Consider the following 23639-nt stretch of genomic DNA (forward strand, 5'->3'; position numbering starts at 1 on the left):
TTCAGTGAGATGTTACGGGCTAAGAAGCCACAGTTTCCAGTCAGTATGTTTTTGTCTGTCCAGGTGAACATCAATATTCCCTCCCTTCCTACCATTGGACACTCTGACCGTCTGCAATGCAAGATTGAGTCTTTCCAGAGTAACGGCATCATGTCAGACTCTGGTGAGGTCTCCTGTGATCTGCCCCAGCCTGGGCTTGTACCGAAAACACCTGAGGGCCAAGGTATGGTCTCTTTAATTACCCTGCCATGTTTCTGTCGTCTTTAAGGTCTAATGTCTGTGCTTCTCCATGATGGTTAATGCTGCATTACTAACTGGCCAAGGTGGGAAATGGGCTGAAAAAAACATGAGGTTAAGTTAATGTCAGCTGGCAAATTCTCCATCATTTTGTTGAAGAACTTACAGTGTCCAACAAATTTGCACCAGAAAATTGCACGAAATCAACACATTAATCTAATTTAAGCTTTATTATTTCAGTTTATAGTTTTTTGTATCAGTAGTCAGCAAACATCTTGCCCAAAACAAAGTGAGTCCCATAAAAAAAAGTCCTTTATAAAACAAAACATGGAACTTTTTTTAAATACAGCTCAAGTTTTGGCTTTTATACACTAATATGCAGTTCAGGCAGTTAAATAATCACTGAACTGATTCTGAGGAGATTTATCAAAATATTTAATCGCTCTGTTTTTTGTCTTTAAATGTACAAGCATACTTCACATCTTTTATATGATAAAACTTGTATTCACATAAACAGCTAGTGTATCACATTTTAACCACTGTTTTACTGTATCTTCAGACTTTGTGGTCGTGGCTATCAGGATCTTTGTGAATGAGACTGTGGAGTTGGCCACGCGGGAATTCATGTTCTACAACTGTGCTGCCACAGTGAGGAAATCTGAAAACACACCGTGAGTCAGGCTGTTAATCTTTCAGTTCTGCTCTGTCACTCAGTGAAAATACACAGTGACATGGAACACAGCATCATCTGACAACCTTGATGTAAATGTATCACCATGCATGAGCAGATGAGAGATCAAGGCTCTGTTTGTAAATTGTGATGCATGGTGGTTTTGAATGCACCTCTTGCATTTTCGCTCCTGCTTCTATTACCAAGCCGAGGAAATTGCCTCAGTTTCCTTTTCATTAATCAAAAAAACAAAGTCGATCCTGGCTGTTTTTTTTCCCCTCATTTTTTTCTGCATTTCTTTCACACAGAGGAACGTGTGATGAACGAGCTTTGCTTATGTGAAGTTGCAGAGATCCATTTCATTGTCAGCAACATAGATTTTTGTGCCGGACGCTCTCTGATGAGTTTGCATGTTTTAGATGTTGTTTGTGTGTGCTTTTGTGTGTGCATGCTCTACCCTGATTGTGCATGTGAAAGTATTTCCTTATCCAAGTTGGTCCATATTTCTGTGTTTTCAGGTGCATGTCATGTGTAAGCAGTCAGTGGGGATGTCAGTGGAACACGCAGGACCACACCTGCAGCGATGCGGACAACAGCGTGGTTGTTTCCCACATCATCAAGCACCGTCAGGTTAGTTCTTTCTAGAGCTGTGAGTTCAGTGACAGGTCAAGGACTCTTTTCTGTCATGTATGTGTGTGATAGATGTGGAGAACGACTATACCACAAGTTTTAAAGGACACATCTAAACTTTACATGTGATTCACCGCCTGAGTGGTCCAAACTCCTCCTGAAAAATTAATAAATACACAAATCCCACTATCAGCTGCCACCATCTTGCATGACAAACGTTGCAGGGTGGAGGATATCAGATTCCAAGTCAGCGGATGTTTCAGCGATATAGTTATCTGTCGCCACAGATGAGGGTGTCCGTTAAGTGGTTAGCATGTTTAAAATGTAAATTATTAAAGTATCTAATTTGTTTTCATTCTGTTTCAGAGCGCAAACTGTCCTCGGTTCGAGAATCCAGATCCTGTGCTCATCCCTGTGGGCTACAAGACTCGAATCAGCTTTGAAGGCATAAATCTGAAACATTACCAGGTAAACTGGCCCCACTCCACCCCCAACATGCATCTGAGTTCCAGGGAAAGAAACACTCTCTTTCTGTTTGTGGATATCCCTTTGACAGAAAAAAGGAAAAACACAACAGGTTCATTTTTAGGCTAAAAGAAAGGAGAATGAGCCAAACTTGTTTCAGTTTTTTCTACTCTTGCATCTGTTAGTGATCTGTAAGTGATGATACCGCACTCTTACCAACTGTTTAAATGTTGCAAATAAAAAAAAAAAGTTAACTTAAAGAGATTGAAAGGAAGCAAAAATGGCTCCTTTAGACAGTGAATGAACTTTGGGGGCCACACCAAAGTCCAATATAAGATAAATAAGGATTATTTTGTCTGTGAATCATGCAAAGCTACTCTGGTAAAGTTCGATTTTGGAATTTGAAGTAATGATAATAGTTCCCCTTTAACCCTCTCAGGCTCAAATTAAACTTTTTGTTGCTAATGCACAACCAAGTCCTGCAGTGGTACTTCTGAGTAAAAAAAAAAAAACATAAAATATGTATGTGGGGTAATCAGGTTGTTAGTTTTTAACTGTTGCAAATCGGCAACGCCTGCCTTGAGAGGGTTAAGGCTGGAGTTTTCTGTTGGAAGAGGGCTTAAAACTTACTTTTTACCATTCAACCGTAGCGAACAGGTGTGAGGACACCCAACTTTGTGAACAGAATTACTCAAAAAATCTTGTGAATACAATAACTCAAGACGGACGTCTCCTTGGATGTTTAAACTTACCATAGGCAAATCAAGGAAGTTAAGGGGTGGCACTGGGGACCGTCAGTATTTTTGTTTTTGTCATGATTATGCAGAGTATCTTTCCACATGAATAACATTACAAATCCCAATTCTTTTACTATCAGACAGCAATATAAGCTGTAACAGTTCACTTAGTTGTCACAACATACATCTTGATCATTTTCTTTGAATGTGTGAGTTCTGATGGACTTTATTGGTGCAGGTTCCCGGGGATCCATTCATGTTTCATCAATCAAGGTTTTGACAGCTGATCTTTTACAGCTGTGAAAATCTACATTTGTAAGCCCTGTGTGAAGGTTTTGTAATCACACAGCTTTCTGGGCTGTTTCCCTTTTGGTTGTTGTGTGTATATGTTCAGTGTTGCTGATTTGATTTTACACACTTGAGTAGGATCAGAGAAACTGCAATTGTTTCCATGCTCTATACAAAGAAGAGCATCAGAGAACAGTACTGTAAAAGTATGATCAGCATGAATACACATCAGCATTTTTGTGTTTGTTTGTGTGGTTCTGCAGGGTCATCATTTCACCATTGGCAGTGAGCTGATGACAAAGGAAGAAGATGTCTCGTTTGAGGGGGGACCATTCTACACATTCAGTGGCTTCAATGTGAGCATGACCCCTCGTTTGACATTTGTCTTGATGCAACACACTCAACACAGGTCTTTGCACTGTGACTGGTTTGTGGTCCTAGTATTCAAAGTACAACCTAGAAATACACTGAAAGAGTGAATGTATATATTCTGCAGCAAAAAAACTGTGTGAAGACTTTCTGTTTGTGAACAGCTGTATTTATGTTCCACATTTATAAAAGAAGTCAACCTTTAGCCTTTTTTCACATTCCCTTTGATATTCTCTAGCTCCCTCTAATGGACATGCTCCCCTCGCTGGAGAGTTAAACACCATCTCCACATTGTGAACTTTGTGATTGGGAAGCTCAAACAGTGCTTAGCCTCCAGCTATGTTCTTTTCCAACATTGATTTCTGTAGCTGAAAATCTGCCAGACTGGGTATATATTCTTTTTTCTTTCTTATTTTCCCTTGGCGTGGGGGAGCAGCAGCCCACACTGTTTGCAGAGAAGAGCTTAAGTGCCATTAATCACAGGATTCTGCATTAATAATTCATTTTCTTCCAATTTCTTAGTTTTTCTATGATAAGTCACCGGAGACCAATGTTCTGTTCTACGTGAAGGACAAGGAGTCTGGCGAGAAGATGGACAGCACGGTGAACGGTGTGTCTTCACATATTAATGAGGAGATTTCATTTTAATGCCCTGTGTGTACACGGCAAGTCCCACTGTGGGGCTTCAGCTGGATTTAAGGAAGCTACCTTTAATCTGCACTTGAAAATTACAAAACATTACTGCACAATCTAACAGCTTTGTACATGAAGGATTCAGATAAATGTATGTTACTGCAGGAGTCACTTGAAATTAGATTGTCCATCAATTTTTCATTGAGGATGCAAGAATATGCTCTTTGAATGTACAATAACATAATATTGTTTTTGTTTCCTCACTATTATCTCTACAGTCACACTGTACAACTGTGCCGTTGAGAGGAACGACTGTAGTCTTTGTAAGAACGCCGACCCAAAGTACAAGTGTGTGTGGTGCAGCAAGAAGCTGGCGTGTGTGTATGAGAAGCTCTGCGATCCTCTCCCCAGCAACACAGAGTGTCCTGACCCTGAGATCACCAATGTGAGTCGTCACAGTGCTGTCATGACTTCATGTTTACCTTTGAAATGGAAACTGTACCTTCTTTAAAATCTTGTGATTGGATGTAAAAACACATTGACTGTGGTGATTGGACTGAGGTCTTCACTGGCCGTGTATTTTTCTTCCACAGAGGAGTTGGGAGTGTGTTTCTCCTTGAGAGTGTGCGGCGCTGTTCCTTAGCACATGTCGATCGGATCAATTCTTTGTTTGTTCACCTAATTGTTCGTGCCTCTTTGTCATTGATAAAAATCCATCAGTAATTGTGTTTATATCATTCTGACAGAGGCTATCACCTAACCGGCTGCAGCCTGACAGACAGAGATACTGCAGATAAATCACCATGACTTTGTATGTTGTTGAGATTCAACTTAACAACTATACAAAGGATTCCAGTGAGATTTTCTGAAGACGTTGAGAGTCTGCAGTGTTGACCTTTATGGTTTTATTATTCATAGACACTTGTGCCCATGTTCAGGTTAAACATATGATAAGGGACACAGTGCAGTAAACATCATACCTGTTATACATTAGCATGCTAGCTTTGTCATTGTGAGCATGTTAATGTTACAGTGCAGTGTGAAGCACCATTATCTCTTTAAGTACAGCCTTGCAGGAATGCTGCACACTGTGTGTGTCTCGCATTAGTGTATTTTATTTGAAGTTGAATTCACATTTTTTAAATTAAAAAATTACAGGAAAAATATTCAAATTTCATATTTTACTATAAAATGTTCAATTTATCTCGTCACAAAAATGTTTGTTTTTGTTTTGTATTTACCAGAACATCTGCTTTTATATTTTAGTCAAATTTTCTGACCTACAAATACAATATGGGTCATGTTCAAATATATGCAGACATGCATACAGATGTGACTCATACAGTATTGATGTAATTCTCCACTTGGCCTTGAATGTTAAATACTTAAGTCAGCTCAATAGTGGTTAAACAGACTGTGTAAATCTCTTGTATGTTCTTATTGCACAAATAATCTGGTTAAATCCATTTCCAATCCCTTCTTCCTATAAACACCCTCCTATTGCATCTCCACATCCAGATCAGCCCTCTTTTCGGCCCCGTGCTGGGAGGCATCTCCATCACCATCAGCGGTTCCAACCTCGGCATCGATCAGGGAGACATTAAAAGCATCAGGGTGGCTGGGAAGCCCTGCATTCATGAGCCAGAAAAATACTCCGTCTCCAAAAGGTAAAGTTGCCCACATGCAGTTGTGCACTATGCACAGGAAATGTAACCCACCTGGAGGCCATTCAAATGGCATATGGACAGGTTTTATCAAGTCTCTTTTTAAATGTTGTATACTTAACTGTGTTAGGAATACTTTCCTTTTGCTCAGGATAACCTGACTACAGGTTTTAATTAGCTCATTCTACAACTGTATTGATCTGAGTCTCCAGACACAGTTTGATTTAGAGACAGTCACAGTTTCCAGAGGGAAATGTCAGTAGTAGAAGTATTCACTTTTTTTCCTTTTCTTTTCACAAATGTGCAAGACAACAATGTAAAAAAGTCGCGTTACAGATTGATTGTTCAGTAAACTTTTTATAACCGTTCAAGCCAGGGTCAGTCTAAATAAAGAGTGGGCCAATCAGCCTTTTAATGATGTTTTGGTTTTTAAGCATATCATTTGAATATATTTAAGTTATTTTCTGGATAGGAACATAAGGCGCAGATTAAAGTGAAATTAAAGCTATAATATTTGCATGTAAAATATAGTGAGGTATAACAGCAGAATATTGAAACACTTTAGTAAAATACAAGTACATGGAAATTTTACTTAAGTTCTGCACTTAAATAAATGTACTGAACTTATTTGCTTTCTGCTGCTACTACACCACTGAATGGCACTCAAGCACTTGCACATGGCTGCTGATTGAGAGGGTCTTCTTTTTTTTTTGCCCTAATGTTGCACACATCCTTTGAGATACATGTGTTCATCAAAGCACTGTACAGGCAGTGCAGAATTATTAGGCAAGTTGTATTTTTGAGGAATAATGTTATTATTGAACAACAACCATGTTCTCAATGAACCTAAAAAACTCATTAATATCAAAGCTGAATGTTTTTGGAAGTAGTTTTTAGTTTGTTTTTAGTTTTAGCTATTTTAGGGGGATATCTGTGTGTGCAGGTGACTATTACTGTGCATAATTATTAGGCAACTTAACAAAAAACAAATATATACCCATGTCAATTATTTATTTTTACCAGTGAAACCAATATAACATCTCCACATTCACAAATATACATTTCTGACATTCAAAAACAAACAAAAACAAATCAGCGACCAATATAGCCACCTTTCTTTGCAAGGACACTCAAAAGCCTGCCATCCATGGATTCTGTCAGTGTTTTGATCTGTTCACCATCAACATTGCGTGCAGCAGCAACCACAGCCTCCCAGACACTGTTCAGAGAGGTGTACTGTTTTCCCTCCTTGTAAATCTCACATTTGATGATGGACCACAGGTTCTCAATGGGGTTCAGATCAGGTGAACAAGGAGGCCATGTCATTAGTTTTTCTTCTTTTATACCCTTTCTTGCCAGCCACGCTGTGGAGTACTTGGACGCGTGTGATGGAGCATTGTCCTGCATGAAAATCATGTTTTTCTTGAAGGATGCAGACTTCTTCCTGTACCACTGCTTGAAGAAGGTGTCTTCCAGGAACTGGCAGTAGGACTGGGAGTTGAGCTTGACTCCATCCTCAACCCGAAAAGGCCCAACAAGCTCATCTTTGATGATACCAGCCCAAACCAGTACTCCACCTCCACCTTGCTGGCGTCTGAGTCGGACTGGAGCTCTCTGCCCTTTACCAATCCAGCCACGGGCCCATCCATCTGGCCCATCAAGACTCACTCTCATTACATCAGTCCATAAAACCTTAGAAAAATCAGTCTTGAGATATTTCTTGGCCCAGTCTTGACGTTTCAGCTTGTGTCTTGTTCAGTGGTGGTCGTCTTTCAGCCTTTCTTACCTTGGCCATGTCTCTGAGTATTGCACACCTTGTGCTTTTGGGCACTCCAGTGATGTTGCAGCTCTGAAATATGGCCAAACTGGTGGCAAGTGGCATCTTGGCAGCTGCACGCTTGACTTTTCTCAGTTCATGGGCAGTTATTTTGCGCCTTGGTTTTTCCACACGCTTCTTACGACCCTGTTGACTATTTTGAATGAAACGCTTGATTGTTCGATGATCACGCTTCAGAAGCTTTGCAATTTTGTGACTGCTGCATCCCTCTGCAAGATATCTCACCATTTTTGACTTTTCCGAGCCTGTCAAGTCCTTCTTTTGACCCATTTTGCCAAAGGAAAGGATGTTGCCTAATAATTATGCACACCTGATATAGGGTGTTGATGTCATTAGACCACACCCCTTCTCATTACAGAGATGCACATCACCTAATATGCTTAATTGGTAGTAGGCTTTCGAGCCTATACAGCTTGGAGTAAGACAACATGCATGAAGAGGATGATGTGGACAAAATACTCATTTGCCTAATAATTCTGCACTCCCTGTAAGTACTGTATATGTCAGTGATTTGATAGTGTCACACACAACTTCTTCTGGTGGTCTATTCATGCTTCAGGCACTACCTCATCCTTCTACCTCAGGTGTTAAATGGACTGAGCGCTGTGAAAAACATTGAATGAACTTTAGGTCAAGTCAAGCAAACTGTACTTCAATAACAGCTGTGTTTAAAAAGTGCTCACTTCATACAAATGGTCTATAAAAGAGAAAACGGCCACATCATTGCCCCACAGCCGCTGGCCAGAACTGTTGACACCTGGCAGGATGGAGCCACATTTATGACAAAATCTTGCCCCACCATCTGCATGATGAGACATAAAATAGGATTTATGAGACCAGATGGAAGTGTTTCTCCCTTAAATCATCCACTCTTGGTGCTAAATGCCTCTGTGCTCCTGCTGTTAGTTGTCCTGCGTGTTTGTGCAGCAGGTTGTTCCTCATTTGCCTAAAATCTGGGCAGAGTTTGCATTGTGTTATTTCACTCTTTCACATCTTAGTTGGAGCTGCTGGTTGTTTGGTCATGACCTTCCTGTTGGAGGCGTGCTATGAATGATGACCATTTCATCAGCTCTGCATTTTCCCTCAGAACTGTTTATCACATGGTTTCTGTTAAACTCCAGACATTGACATTCATAAAAGAAAATCCCTACAGGGACAGAAGCAGAGAAACTGTCTGAAGAAATCACGCTACACTCATAGCTGCTTAGTCAAACAAATAATTAAACAGTTGAACCTGAATGTGAACAAACAAAAACAACTGACTGCAGTTTTTTAACTGTTGCCTTATCTACTAAACTAAAACAAGAGTTTTAGTTGTTAACTATGTCAGTGATGGTCTAAAGATTACAAAATCAGACTTCTCCAGTGTTTCCAGTTTGTTCTCTTAAATGGCAAATCCAGGTTCAATAGTTGTGTAGGGTGGACACCCTGTCTAAATGATGAGACCTAAAAGGCACATACAGCTGACTGTCATCTGCATAGACATGATAAGAAATGTCAGTAAAAGATTGGACGATGCCAAAGAAAGGAAATAATATAATATGAACCCTGTGGACCTGGACTGAACCCTGTGGAACCCCACACATGAACCTGCTCATCCTAATAGAGAAAATCCTGTCTGATAAGAAGGAGGAAAACCAACACAGCACCAGAAATATAACCCAAAACCTAGAACCTATTAAGTAAAATGTTATGGTCAATGGTATCAAAGGTTGCTCTCAGATGAAGTAAAATGATTACAGAACAAATCCCTGCAGCAGAATCCACTGAAAAGACCTTTATGGATAAAGATAGGGGTCCAGTGGTGTGCTGCTTTTGAAAGCCAGACTGAAAAGGGTCAAAAATCTGTCATTTGCATAGTAAAGATTTGAACTGGCTTTCTAAAATCATTTTAATCATTCAAAATTACCAATAGAGCTGGCATCAAAATTGGACTTATTCTGTAAAGAAGTTACAACAGCATGTTTAAAGTAGGATTACCTCAATGAGCTATTAATGAAGCAATGATGGACCAATGCTTGTGAGAGTCCCAGACAGGACAGAAGGAGGAACTAACTGTATGGTCACCATGAGCATGATGAGGGTTTCATCTTGCCTTTTACTGCAGTCAAGTCATGTAGTCAAGAAGTAAATGATTCAGGACACCGAGCACCATTGTTACAGGCGGAGGAACCCGAGGAGCTTTTGAAGTTCAGGACCATCATCTTATTTACAAAATGACTGAAAAAACAATCACAATCAGAAAGTAACAGAACATGCAAAGGTGCTGTTGACGGTTTCAAATAATACCCTTGGATTATTCTATTACAGTTTATTATTAAAATAAGAGGATCTAGCTTTTTTATTGCCTTATTATAAAAGTGAAGAAATTCTCTGAAATATTTACCATGGACCACCCAACCCATGGACTTCCACAGCTACTCTGCTTTTTAAAAGGAATGTCCAAGGCCACAAGTTCAGAGTTATTACCAGTTTTGTAAGGAGTGACCTGACTGAGAATGGCAAGGTAGTGTTCATTAATGGTGGCAGCAAGGAGCTCAACATTATTATCAGAAGAATTAGAAAAATTTAAAAAAGAAGAAAACTTGAAAATAACAGAATCATCAATGAAGCTCCTGCGCTTAACACAAACTTTGAAATAACAAGTACGAGTTACAAGAAAACAAATGAATTTATTAGGGGTGCAACGATACACAAAATTCACGGTTCGGTTCGGTTCGATACTTTGGTGTCACGGTTCGATATTTTTTCGATACAAAAAAATGTTCATGCCTTTTTAATTTGTCATTTATTAAAATTATAAATATATATTTTAACTCAAAAGTACAGTTTTTAAATTTAATGTCGCTGAAACAAAAGTAATTTAAAAAATAAATATATCTCAGGGCTCTCAAAATTTCAAAGTCCCTGGTAGCCCTTCGGGCAGGGACTCTTCAGTTTTTGGTAGCCCAAAATAAATGTAAGTGGCCCGAATAAAAAAGAGAGCAATTTTTTGATTGATGTTTTTATTCCTTTACAATATTATACATTAAAGTATAATATTGTAAAGGAAACAAAACATTAATCAAAAAATTGTTGAAAAACAAATTACAACATTGTATAAAAATTACAATCATCAACTCAAATACTTGGTTCTAATTGAACAGAAATTTCTATGAACTTGTAAGAACTGTGTAGGACATGAATCAGTCTGTGTCAGATCCTGAATTTGAAATTTCCACTGAAGTCACGGGTAAGAGGCATGTGGAACCAAGATCGAGGCCATTTGCTTTTTGAAGTTTGCAAAGACTGCTAAATTTTGCCAGTGGTAGTTCACTCTTTGCAACATAGTACGCTGTTCTAAACAGATTTTTCAGGTTTATTTTTAGTATGTTATTTGCAATTGGTGTTTGTTCTGGGAAAGATATTGCAGACTGCGCAATAATGCATTTCTTGCATTTCTAATGGGGGCCTTTCTTAAAATGACTGGTCCCAGTAACAAAGGCGCTTGTCGACTCAGAAATCGAGAGAAAACCAACAACACACCCGGCAGAACATTATGTTATTTACACGGGTGCACATAAGTGGTCCGCATGTGCGCATTCGCTGTCAAAATAAAAGACACGCACCAGATAAGAAGTTGCAACGCGCGTTTGCGTCCATATAAAAAGCACTGTTTTTGTCCGCTAGAGTGGGATTTTCACGGCACATTCCGCACCACATCTCTGTGCGTTCATCATTTGTTTGAAACCAGCTCACCTCCTGCAACCACTTTTCCGAGAATACGCGCTTCTTTTGTGGTTCGGACTCCTTCTGACATTTCTTTGGAGGTAGAGGAACACTAAAGTAATTGCTTAAAGGAGCTTCTTCGACATCTTTAAGAGTTTTAAACAAATGTCTGTCCTCCTCCAGAAAATCTTATGTATGCAAGCACGCGTTGCAACTTCATATCTTGTGCGCGTTTTTTTTTTGTTTTTGTTTTTTTTGACAGCGAATGCGCACCTGCGGACCACTTATGTGCAGCCCCGGTTATATAGCTCGTCATATTGCAGCCACAGAAATTCTTTTGTCCATGAAACCATAAAGCTGCACTTTCTTTTTGCCTTATAGTCTGATTTGTCAGAACTTTTCCGTTTTGTGGTAAGCTTTTCTTTGGCTGTCACTTCTTCACCCTGACCTGTCTTATTTGGCTCAGCAGAACTAAAATATATATCCTGCTGCTTTTACACACATAACGGTCAGCGATTCTCTGCGCGATCAACCTCTCACATGTTTAAGCTTGCTGCGGGAGATTTCACTTGTCATGTTTGCATAGTAAGCTAACGATTGATAAGATGATGTCAGAGGAATTGGTGCACAAATTATCATCACTCATCAATCATTGCTGTCGCTCTCTATACACAGTTCGTGCAATTGCAAAGTGAAAGCAAAAAAACAAGCGCAAATTCAAACGCGATTTCAATATGTCACATATTGACAGTGGCTCACCGATGCCAATGACACAATTACCCAGCTACATTTCCGAAAGAATGCAAAAGCATTGACATATATTTTTCCTTCCTATAATAGCCCGACGGGCAGGGCAGAGATAGATTTTGGTAGCCCGACTGGAAAAATCGCTAGCCCCGGGACCTCGGGCTAGCGATTTTGCAAGCCCTGTATCTGATTGAGGAATCACTCATCTTTGGAAAAGAGAGTTTATTACAGAGAAATGGCTCTTTCCAAAATAAAAGCTATACTATACGCTTCTTCTGGGCTATATTCTCAGCAGCATATTGTAGCGGGTCAGGGCTGTTCGCGGTTCTGTTTGTACAGTTATGTTTTGTTTATGTTGCCATAGTGACGGGTGACGCCCTCTCGCTGCGACGGTGTGTCCTTCCGGGGTCAGAGGGCGCCCTGTGTGTTGGTGTTGTTGTTGTTGCTGTGCGGTTGCTGCGCTGAGCAGTTAGCTAGCGGCAGTGTTCTTCTGCAGATGTCAATAAACGGCTGTGCTCCCTGGCTAGCAAGACCAAACGACACCTCCGTCTCCTCGTTGTCTGAGCTCGCCACATTGGTGTCAGAAGTGGGATGATAGTGGCACCCCATGTTCTGACCCGAGTGACTTTTCCCCCGCCGGTCGTGACCGGCCGGTGCGCCAAAAGAAGGCACCTGGACATTTGCAAAGTGAAAGCAAAAAACAAGCGCAAATTCAAACGCGATTTTAATATGTCACATATTGACAGTGGCTCACCGATGCCAGTGACATAATTACCCAGCTACATTTCCGAAAGAATGCAAAAGCATTGACATATATTTTTCCTTCCTACAATAGCCCGACGGGCAGGGCAGAGATAGATTTTGGTAGCCCGACTGGAAAAATCGCTGGCCCCGGGACGTCGGGCTAGCGATTTTGCAAGACCTGTGTTACAGGCATGGCCCTTTAAGGATGAAGCCTGATGGGAAATGTATTCGGGATGTGTGTAGCGGGACTGCCTGGTGTGTGTGTGAAGAGAGAGAGCGGAGAAGGGGGAAATAAATAAAAGGAATATAATAACTCCCTCGACAGCCAGAGTTGTGTCGGCGATGCTCGCTGTGAGTAAACTGTTTCAGCCCATTGTACGCGGTGTTCGTGCCTTAGAGAAGAAATAAAGTTCGGTGAAGCAGTTTCCTACGCCTCCTTCGATCTTTTTGCTAGCGGAGTTGACCTGTATAGTAAGCTGTTGCCGGCTACGAGTCAGTTACAGAACCTTCAAGTAACTGCCAGAGGTTTCCTTACTACGGTTCGGGGCCGCGGATCTGGCGCGGTAACACCTGTATTTGATTGAGGAAACACTCATCTTTGGAAAAGAGAGTTTATTACAGAGAAATGGCTCTTTCCAAAATAAAAGCTATACTATACGCTTCTTCTGGGCTATATTCTCAGCAGCATATTGTAGCGGGTCAGGGCTGTTCGGGGTTCTGTTTGTACAGTTATGTTTTGTTTATGCTGCCATAGTGACGGGTGACGCCCTCTCGCTGCGACGGTGTGTCCTTCCGGGGTCAGAGGGCGCCCTGTGTGTTGTTGTTGTTGTTGTTGCTGTGCGGTTGCCGCGCTGAGCAGTTACTTAGCGGCAGTGTTCTTCTGCAGATGTCAATAAACTGCTGTGCTCCCTGGCTAGCTCACGGGAAGCAAGACCAAACGACACTTCCGTCTCCTCGTTGTCTGAGCTCGCCACATTGGTGTCAGAAGTGGGATGATGGTGGCACCCCATGTTCTGACCCGAGTGACTTTTCCCCCGCCGGGGCCCGTTCTTCGTACCTCGCTAAGTAAGTTAGCTGGATTTGATTGTTGACGATTTCGCGTGATCTTGGATCGTTCGGTTCCCCGAAGCTCATCCGGGACTTGCTGTCATAGCAACAGAGCCGTAAGCGTAAACCTGCTCGGGAGCAGGTTTACTTTATGTAAACAGGATTAGATCGCGGCCACGCAGGTATGTCCGCTTCATTTATACGAAAGCAACAGCGATATTCCACCACTGTTTCACCATAAATAAATAACATCAATGTAACCAAAGATAATGCAGCACTTGATCCTTTTATTGATTTCACACAGATACATACAGGTCATTTCCTAAAAAAGGGAAATGTACTATTAACATTCTATTACATGTATGTGATTATTACAGATGTAAGTCATATTTCAGAGTAGTAATAGTAAATTACTTCGTGTAAGCAAGATGAGAGACCACGGCTATAAAAGCGAAGGTGGATTTGGGAAGCCTGTCGCAGCCATGTCCTGTCCGTTTACGCGAGCAACCCATTGCGGAAGGTGCAAGATTGATAAGGAGAGTCCTCAGAATCCAGCGTATATTGCGGGACAGACAGGATCCTTTAGCTCAGCGCGACAGTGTGCTCATAGAGATATATCGATTTTCCCGTGAGGGTATTATTTACTTAACCAACTTGTTGACGAGGGGGTGCAGGACCACCACCTGTCTTTTTTTGCTCTGCCCTTTTCTTGGTTGCTGTTATGAACAAACAAACAGATTATTTCAGGGTTTCTTTGCAAGAGACTAAAAGCAATATAAGTGATAAATATTACCATTCTGTAGCATATTCTCATATTTCACTTTTACTTGTTCCCATGTTCTAGTGGGTCCTGTTGTGGCTCTAATGTGAAAGGGGATATAATATAACATGATATAATATAATGTAATATAATATTGGATAATATAGTGTGATATGATAAATTTACCCTACCGCCTACTGGTGTTGGCCAGAGGGGCCGATGGCGCGATATGGCAGCCTGGCTTCTGTCAGTCTGCCCCAGGGCAGCTGTGGCTACAACCGTAGCTGCCTCCACCAGTGTGTGAATGTGAGAGTGAATGAATAGTGGCATTGTCATGCGCTTTGGGTGCCTTGAAAAGCGCTATATAAATCAACTCCATTATTATTATTATTATTATTATTATTATTATTATTAAATTACTTACGAGTTTAATTTGTCAGCAACTTTCTGCCAGCCCTCTCTCCTTGCTTTTGCAGCCTTTGCAGTGTTCCCTTGCGTTTTAATTAAACTCTGAAACTCCTGAAATCCCTCACTCAAGAGTTCTTGCTCTGCTGCCGAAAAATACCGAGCGCGCTCCTTCGACATTTTCGCCGACCAATCAGAGGGTTGCCAATCAATGTTTCTACTATCGATGCGTAGCCCCTTTTACGACACCCAGTGATCTCACATTACTTCATCCAGCTGTACTAATCGTCAACAGCAGGTGTGTTCGGAGAACCGGATTAGCGAGCTCACGGTTAGCGCGATGATTTGGTCTTGGATGTAGTAAGCGACGTACGAAGAACGGGCCCCCGGTCGTGACCGGCCGGTGCGCCAAAAGAAGGCACCTGGACATTTGCAGGACTTTGTGTGGGGTAATGGGGTCGTCGGGGACGACTGACCCCTTAGGTGGGGGCTATGTAGCGGGTCAGCGCTGTTCGGGGTTCTGTTTGTACAGTAATGTTTTGTTTATGTTGCCATAGTGACGGGTGACGCTGCGACGGTGTGTCCTTCTGGGGTCAGAGGGCGCTCTGCGTGTTGTTGTTGCTGTGCGGTTGCCACGCTGAGCAGTTAGCTAGCGCAGTGTTCTTCTGCAGATGTCAATAAACGGCTGTGCTCCCTGGCTAGCTCACGGGAAGCAAGACCAAACAATACCTCCGTCTCCTCCTTGTCTGAGCTCGCCACAATATTAAACATATCAGGTCCCCATAAGGAGAATCATGTGCTAACGGCTGTCTAAATGACTCGGGTAAAGTTTGTAGCATGCATGCTTGTTGTTTTTGTCTGCTTCCACTTGTCTTTGCACTAGGATGATGTCGGCGTAAATGTGCAGTCATATTCGTTGTGTTCCCACTAGTGCTGTCAGCGTTAATCTCGTTGAAATGACGTTAACGCCACAACACGGCAAATCTCCGTTAACGAGCTACCCCTGCATGGGGCTAGACGGCCAACATGTTAACGAGCTAACTGAGCTAACACACTAGTTCCCACCCATGTAATTGAGCATTGCGTGGCGCATCCAACATACTGTTTTACTTTAGTCCATGACGCGCTTACCTTCAGGGTCATACATCACATGAAAACGTCTGTGAAGGTTCTCAGTCATCCAGGTCATCGTAGTCAAAGGAGCTTGCAAAGAAAAGCGTCTGGACTTCTTTCCAAGACAAGATTCCAAGACACAAGAAGTGGAATCCTTCACTGCGCACATTAACGCTGTGGATAAGAACATCAAGTTCACCAGGGAAGACACAAAGGACAACTGTCTGCCTTTCCTGGACTGCGCTGTGCACATTGAAGAGAACGGCAAACTCAACATCGAAGTTTACCGGAAGCCCACACACACGGACCAGTACCTCCTCTTTGACTCCCATCACCCTTTGGAACACAAACTTGGAGTAATCAGGACCCTACACCACTGGGCAGAACATGTTCCCTCTAAGCCTGAAGGGAAAAAGAAGGAACACACACATGTAAAGGAAGCACTCAAAACGTGCGGCTATCCTAAATGGGCGTTCTTAAAGTCAGCAAAGAGGCACAGAAAAGAAGATCAGACACCAGCGAGGGGGGACAGACGCAACAACATTGTCATCCCCTATGTAGCCGGCGTATCAGAGAAACTCAGGAGAGTTTTCTCCAAGCATGACATCCCAGTGTATTTCAGACCCAGCAACATGCTCAGACAGAAACTGGTTCACCCGAAAGACAAAACGCCAAAACACAAACTTAACAATGTGGTGTATGCTGTACAGTGCAGCGAGGAATGCTCAGACCTCTACATTGGAGAGACCAAACAGCCACTTCACAAGCGCATGGCACAACACAGAAGAGCCACCTCCACAGGACAAGACTCAGCAGTCCATCTGCATCTTAAGGATAAAGGACGCTCTTTCGAGGATGCCAATGTTCACATTTTGGACAGAGAGGACAGATGGTTTGAAAGAGGAGTGAAAAGAAGCCATCTATGTCCACTGTGAGCGACCATCTTTGAACAGAGGCGGGGGTTTACGACACCAACTCTCTGCCATCTATAATCCAGTTTTGAGATCCCTTCCCAGACGCCTTAACGCCCACTCACATCCTGGGCCATCTGACCTCAGGAATTCGCATGATAAGGTGGGGCCAGGTTTCACAATGAACACACCCGAAACTCTGGCTGATTGGGACCCACGCCCAGTTTCCCACCTTGGCTCAGGCGATTAGAGGATCATCAGGGGGTCCTTTTGTCCCTCTGTGGGGGGTCCCTCCCACTAGGTTTATATCTGGGACTCTCCACCATTTGACCTTAGAACTGAAGAAGCTTCTCGGATGAGAGGTGAAACGTCTTCAAGCAACTTAAAGAAGTCCAGACGCTTTTCTTTGCAAGCTCCTTTGATCACATGAAAACCAAAATAATTCCAAACGCCAGATCTGAATGAGGGTGGGGGAGGTTCAATTTGCCATGTTGCAAGGAGAGCTTAACTTCTGTCTCGCTAGCTTGCCCTGCGCTCTTCCTTCTGACGATGCTGTCTGTGTCAGTGGATCTGCGCTCGACAGTGCAGCCTAGGCAGAGTAGTCGAACGCAGATTCACTGAGCGCTCAACACAGACAGCATCGTCAGAAGGAAAGTTGATAAAATAAATTACAAATTTTGTATTGTTCGATACATATGCGTACCGAACCGAAAGCGTAAAATTCTGTTTCTCACTACAAAAAAAGTCATTTTAAAAATATGACTTGTTAGCAGTAGAGTGGACATTACCATCATAAAACAGTTGAAACTTGCCTTAATATGTAAATAGTAAATAATTCTTTACCCAGTTTTGAGTTTCCAGGTCAAGTCCCAGCATTTATTTTTGTTTATTTATTAATTTATTTTTTCTGTTGTTCTGATCAGAGTTGTGTGTGAGATTGGACCTGCTGATAAAGCTGACTGGGGAGAGGTTGAGATCGAGGTGAATGGAGGGAAGAGAGGAACCTCCTCTGTTTCCTTCACCTACAGGGTAAATGCATATACACACAAACACACTCACACTCACAAACACACACGTATACACTGTCCTCAGCTGCACGTCCTCTGTTGAGTTGTACAACTTTTTATTGAGAAATTAAACTCATCCAAAAGCTTTCAGCTGATTTTGTTGTTTTATGGACTGTTTTATGTTTTCCATTTATTAGCTCCAGAGAAACTCTTATCAAAACATACCAAGGGCATGACAGTTAAGAAGACTGACCAAACATGCTAAATGTAACAGTAAATTAGGCACCTAGATGCACATTGCTGTGGTAATTTACTGTACAGTAAGTCAAAATGTGCAGGCATTCCTCTTTAACCAGATGCTGTGCAGCAGTTCCCTTTGTCACTTTAATACTCTAAGAGGCTACAGCGTAGCTATTTAACTGGCTTTTCATATCTCTGGCTCTGCTAAAGCTTCCCCACAGGGGAGTGCTCCTCCTAACTGTTTGCTCAGCAAATTGAGGCAGATGTGGTGCTTGTGGGAGTTTGTGTGTCTGAATGTTTCTGAAAGAGTGGGTCGGGTTAGATCAGGCTGAGAAGCAATATTTCTGACATGGAGCTGTATCTGTGTGTGTTATTCTAGTGTGTGCCAGCATCTGCCAGTAGTTAGAGTGTACTTGAAATATGAGTGTGTATTAAGGTGGCATTTTGTGACACCCTCTCCCCTTCATTAGGACCCGATGCCTGAGGAGGTGATGCCAAATAGAGGTCCTAAAGCAGGGGGAACCCTCATTACAATCTCTGGACTATTTCTGAATGCTGGCAGTAAGGAAGATGTCCAGGTTACCATCGGAGGGGTGAACTGCAGTGTGTAAGGATTTCTTTTTTTCAATAATTCTCATTCAGACCAAACTTTTTCAATTCAGCCTCTTTAGTTAATAGAGCTACTTGTTATTCAGACATTTAATTCTATGCAAATTCTGCTTTGCGCACATTTTGAAGTCCATAAATTGATTTTTTTTAATATATGTGTATATTCTTGAAGCAAAAAATTGAATTGACCTAAACTTTAGTGTCACAATGAGGAGGGAGTTTTTTCTCTTACAATTTTCCTGTACTGTTGTGACCACCAGTGCTCTGTCAAAACCGATTCGCGGTGACATTTTAGGCAGAGGTAACGGAAAAATAACGAGCAAGAGAAGCAGCAAAGACAGATTTTAACAAGCTGTCAGCCTGCTGCCATGTTGGCTTCCACTGCACAGTGACCTTGTGCCACCCCCACTCCTTCAGCCAGCGAGTACTGAGCTATGTCCTTGTCTTGGCAGGGAGCACTTTGGAGAAAATATCACCTGCAGGACAGGAGAATACCGCGTGGATAAAGTGCCCTCTGACCCTCTCGACGTCGTAATGAAGTATGGAAAGAGAACCACAAAAAGCATCCCGGCTAGCTTTCGGTTTGTTGAAAACCCCACTGTGCAGGATCACCAGCCCAAAGCAAGCTTTGTCTGGTCAGTTTAACACAGCAGTATGCAGTCATGGTGTTTGTGACATTCACTCTATCTGTTTGTTACATGTTGTATTTTTACCTTTTTTTTTTTTTTTTTTGCTGAAGGGAGTTCCAAGGATCTACTTTTCATATTCACTCTGAAGTATCTGAAATATCTACCTAATAAGACCAATATGACCAAGTACTAAATGCATTCTGTACATACATATGGTCTTACTGAGTAGGTATGATCAAAAATTCATAGTTGGATAAGAAACTCTCCCTCTCTGACTTGACTAACTCTGTTATTTTGCGAGTCCAAATTTCCCCAACCTGTAAACCTCAGAAGTGTGAAAATGCCATTCTGATTACTGTCTTGATGGCCAAAAATAAGAGAATAAGACACAGGCTGACTTTTACTTTTGAATATGTGCTTTAAAATAAAAAGAAAAAAGCTTCTAAGTTGACATTAGTGACACAGGCAAATAGGATTGTTCTGTATGTAGAAAACTGAACACTTAGAAACTTACCTGCCTTGTTCTTTGCCCTGCAGATTTCTGTCTGAAGCTTTGGGAAACCTTAATAATGTCATTAAACTTCTTGTGTTTAAAACTAGGATCTAGGATTTTTTCCTCCAAGAGTTGCTGAGTGTGCGTGCGTGCATTTAATAGTGATTGGCTGAAACTGGCTGAACCATTGCTGCTTTTGGTGTTGTAACAAACTGCTTGATAATTGCTGAAAATTGATGCATTTGATGGTTCCCTTGCTTTTTCTGCTGCAATTCTGACACACGATTAGGTACACTGACTAAAACAACAGACGACAGTTTGTTTTCATCTCCAGTGAAAATTACCCCAGGTGCATTTTAAGAACTGTCTGTCGTCCTGTGAGCTTGTGCTCTCGTCTTTGTTTGGCTGGGAATACATTTGATTAATATGTATTTTCCTGTGTTTTTGGTGTGAATAGATATGTTTGTTTGTGTGTTTTAGTGGAGGGAGGAACATTGTGGTAACCGGCTCCGGATTTGACATAATCCAGACTGCAATCATGAAGGTCCAGGGAGGCAACTGGTCGGCTTCAGAGGTTCCTGTTCATTTTCCGTATCTTCATCTGAGTCAATGCACTGATGCATCTCTGACAGTCATTATCTTAGATCTTCTTACCCTTTCTCCTAAATGTTGCTTTTTCTCCCATGTTTTCCCTCTCTCACAGTACCACCACTCTTCAATTCCCCCACTTCTCATGAACCCCAACTCTAGTTTTGATTCATTCAAACTCTGTGAAGCATTGCAATTAAACGAACACACAACAATAAACAAAACACACATGTCCACTCCTCCTTGCTGCCACTGATCAGTGAGGTTTTATAATACTTCATGTCACTTCCTGAGCCATAAATCCCTAAAACCTGTAGGATTGCAGATATTACCACCAATGTTTCACCCTCACCCAGAATGTAACTATGGCCCTCGTCCAGCTCAATCAGGTAGGACTGACTGTGCCAGGGAACTTTAAGGACCTGCACACAGCTTGCCACCGTCTGCCCTCCAGTGTACTGGGCAGTCTTAAGAAGTAGCAGTTTTGTTCATTTAATTTAAAGGAAATGATTTTAAACCAGAATCAGGGTTACTGAAGATTATGTGCCTGTTTCACTCTTCACGATTTTACTCCCGTCCCAGCGAAGTCCCCTGGCCCTGCTACCAAGGGACAGAAAAATAATTTTCTGGCTGCCACAAACTAGCAGTAGATGTAAAGTGTTATCTCAAAGACCTTGGTTGGTCAGCCTCACAAGCTTCTCTTGGTTTAAGTCCATCTCTGAGCCAGACCCAAATATGAGGACCCATTATGGCTGCTGACATATATTTAAAAACATGTAGATTTCTAGGTCAAGTTGCTGACCTGAACTTTATTTATTGTGTGTGGTTTTATTCTCTGTAAAGACCAACTAGTTCTTATTTTGGATTTTAAACTTCCTGTGAGTCCTTGAGTCTGTGCAGCATATGTTTGTAGTTACAACCTAGATGGATTTTTATAGACTTCTAAATCGCAGTTGATTGGACCGCAGAAAATCCTACTAAATAGTTGCTTCGAAATGTTTACTTATACCAAATGTGACTGTTGCACACCTTATGGAAGCAACAACAAAAACAACAAAAATAACGTTTTAATGGATGGATCATGTTAAAGTTCCAGCACATACCTATGGTACAGTATTGTTTGTGCTGTTGGCAAAGTGATGTACCTAATCACACTGAGAAAAGTTCCTTTAAAAAGGGGTTGGTAGAACTTGTTTATCTAGAAGATAAATATGGGACTGATTTAATGTTTATATACAGCAAAATGCATTTATGTGTATGTATGATTATGGGACCTCCATTGTCTAAAAAACAAAAGTGTGCTACAGTCAGCCAGACACCTTCCCACGATGTTAAATGTGTAGTGAAAGATTGGTATGGATTTATATTTGTTCCATCAAATAGAAATCTATATAATGTTAATAACATTCAAAAGTTATTTTGAAGACTGGACTAATTCACATACCTTCAGATCTCATTGTTTCAGGTACATTAATGCAGTGATTTATTCAACATTAAATTTTTGATACAGTCTCTAAATAGAGTAAACTATTTTTGTGGGTCCCCTGGAGTTCTTTACTTTTCCTCTACTATATAAATGTAATTGTAGTTCAGGTCAGGTGGTTGCCAGGCAATGTAATGTTGTCATAATAGATGCCATAATAGTCAAATTAAGTGGATGCAAATTAGATGCTACTGCTGTCAAATGAAAATGATACAATGCTTTTATGAAGTTTTATATTTGCATATATGCAAAAAGTTGGTCATTTGCAGTTTGATTGTAGGTGGCTGCTAGGCAACATAATGTTGTCAAATCTAATCCAGATAACATGTAGCTGTGTGCCACATGTGGATGCTGAATCCTGATTGTGTAGGAGGAGTATACGGACAGATTTGGCATGTTATAGTAGTGAGTGTAAATATACATTCAAAATGCCTTCAAATGGGCAATTTGCAAGATTTTTAAAAGGTGAAGGGGAGAATTTGAAGAAATTCTGGTTTTGATATTATGCCAGAGACTTCTGTGACGTGCTTCTTCTTTCAGCTGCTCACAATAAGCATTAGAGAACCCGGTCCCTGCGGAAAGGTGTGAGTGTGTCTAAAATTGGTAGTTTTACACGTATTTCTATTGTATTCTACTTCTAAACCAATTTTAGCCCTGTGTGAATCACTATTTAAAAGACAAAATATTTCAGAAAAAATAACAAATATCAAATTAACACCTTTTATTAACTTAATTATTAGCCTTATTTTCTGAAGTTTGGCACTTGAATTTACAATGACACCCTGATTACAGTCCAGATGTTTCCTAACCACCTATTGACATGTTTAGAAAGAGGGTGAGTCCCAATCACAGGATATTGTACATTGTTACACTGCACACTAGATACCAAAACATAGGAATTACCGGTACTATTATGTCTGAAAACTTAAAATGTGTGTTCTCAGTCTTTCTGTTATGTGTTAATAATGACATTTTGATGCCTTTGCTTTGTTCTGTTGGAAAACTTTACCTACTTGTAGAACCGTGGAGTTTAGCTGTCATGCACGTAGTGTCGAAACAATGAGAGTGACAGAAATATCACCATCAGTCCAGTTAATCACAAACAAGCATAGAAAGGCAGTGGAGGAGTGACTCAGTGTGAGTTATGATTCATCAGAGGCCTCATTCTATGATTGAAGATTGAGATTTTAATAGAATGACTGAAAAGACGCACATCATTTTACCTTCCCCATTGTACCAAAACAAGCTTTTTCTTCCCCCCCACAGTCTATTACCATGTATTATATTCACTCCAGTAACGCCCAGTGTTTGCATTATTATTTTTAGTGCTGCTCCATATTTTCCATGCTGTAATTTCCTGCATTTTTTGTCATGCTTGTATTTGTAAAACGCTTTACTGTCCTTCTATCCAACTCAGCTTGCCCATGAGAAGAACGACACAGTCATCCAGTTTCAGTCTCCAACAGTAAACGGCTCCTTAAACCAGCACTTGAAAACAGTCATCAAGCTGGACAACTGGGAGAAGGAGCTGAAGCCCTTTCACTACCACCCTAACCCCAGCTTCAATAATCTACAAAACAAGATCATCACTGCGAACAGCATGATTATCGTTACTGTGAGTACAA

General features: G+C 41.3%; 1 protein-coding gene across 3 annotated transcripts in view; it reads left to right on the plus strand.

Moving 5' to 3' along the window:
* The window catches only part of plxnb2b (plexin b2b), a 142783-nt gene that overhangs the window by 90696 nt on the left and 28448 nt on the right, over positions 1–23639 (plus strand). For all 3 annotated transcript variants that reach the window (XM_026175356.1, XM_026175357.1, XM_026175358.1), the window contains 13 exons: positions 64–223; positions 797–908; positions 1426–1537; positions 1904–2005; positions 3291–3383; positions 3919–4006; positions 4308–4474; positions 5548–5696; positions 17889–17994; positions 18683–18819; positions 19274–19456; positions 20424–20517; positions 23432–23629. In XM_026175356.1, coding sequence (XP_026031141.1) covers positions 64–223; positions 797–908; positions 1426–1537; positions 1904–2005; positions 3291–3383; positions 3919–4006; positions 4308–4474; positions 5548–5696; positions 17889–17994; positions 18683–18819; positions 19274–19456; positions 20424–20517; positions 23432–23629 — 1701 coding nt within the window. The remainder of the gene's footprint in view (positions 1–63; positions 224–796; positions 909–1425; positions 1538–1903; positions 2006–3290; positions 3384–3918; positions 4007–4307; positions 4475–5547; positions 5697–17888; positions 17995–18682; positions 18820–19273; positions 19457–20423; positions 20518–23431; positions 23630–23639) is intronic.

Source organism: Astatotilapia calliptera, chromosome 7, assembly GCF_900246225.1.
Source record: "Astatotilapia calliptera chromosome 7, fAstCal1.2, whole genome shotgun sequence".
In the NCBI taxonomy this organism is placed as follows: domain Eukaryota; kingdom Metazoa; phylum Chordata; class Actinopteri; order Cichliformes; family Cichlidae; genus Astatotilapia; species Astatotilapia calliptera.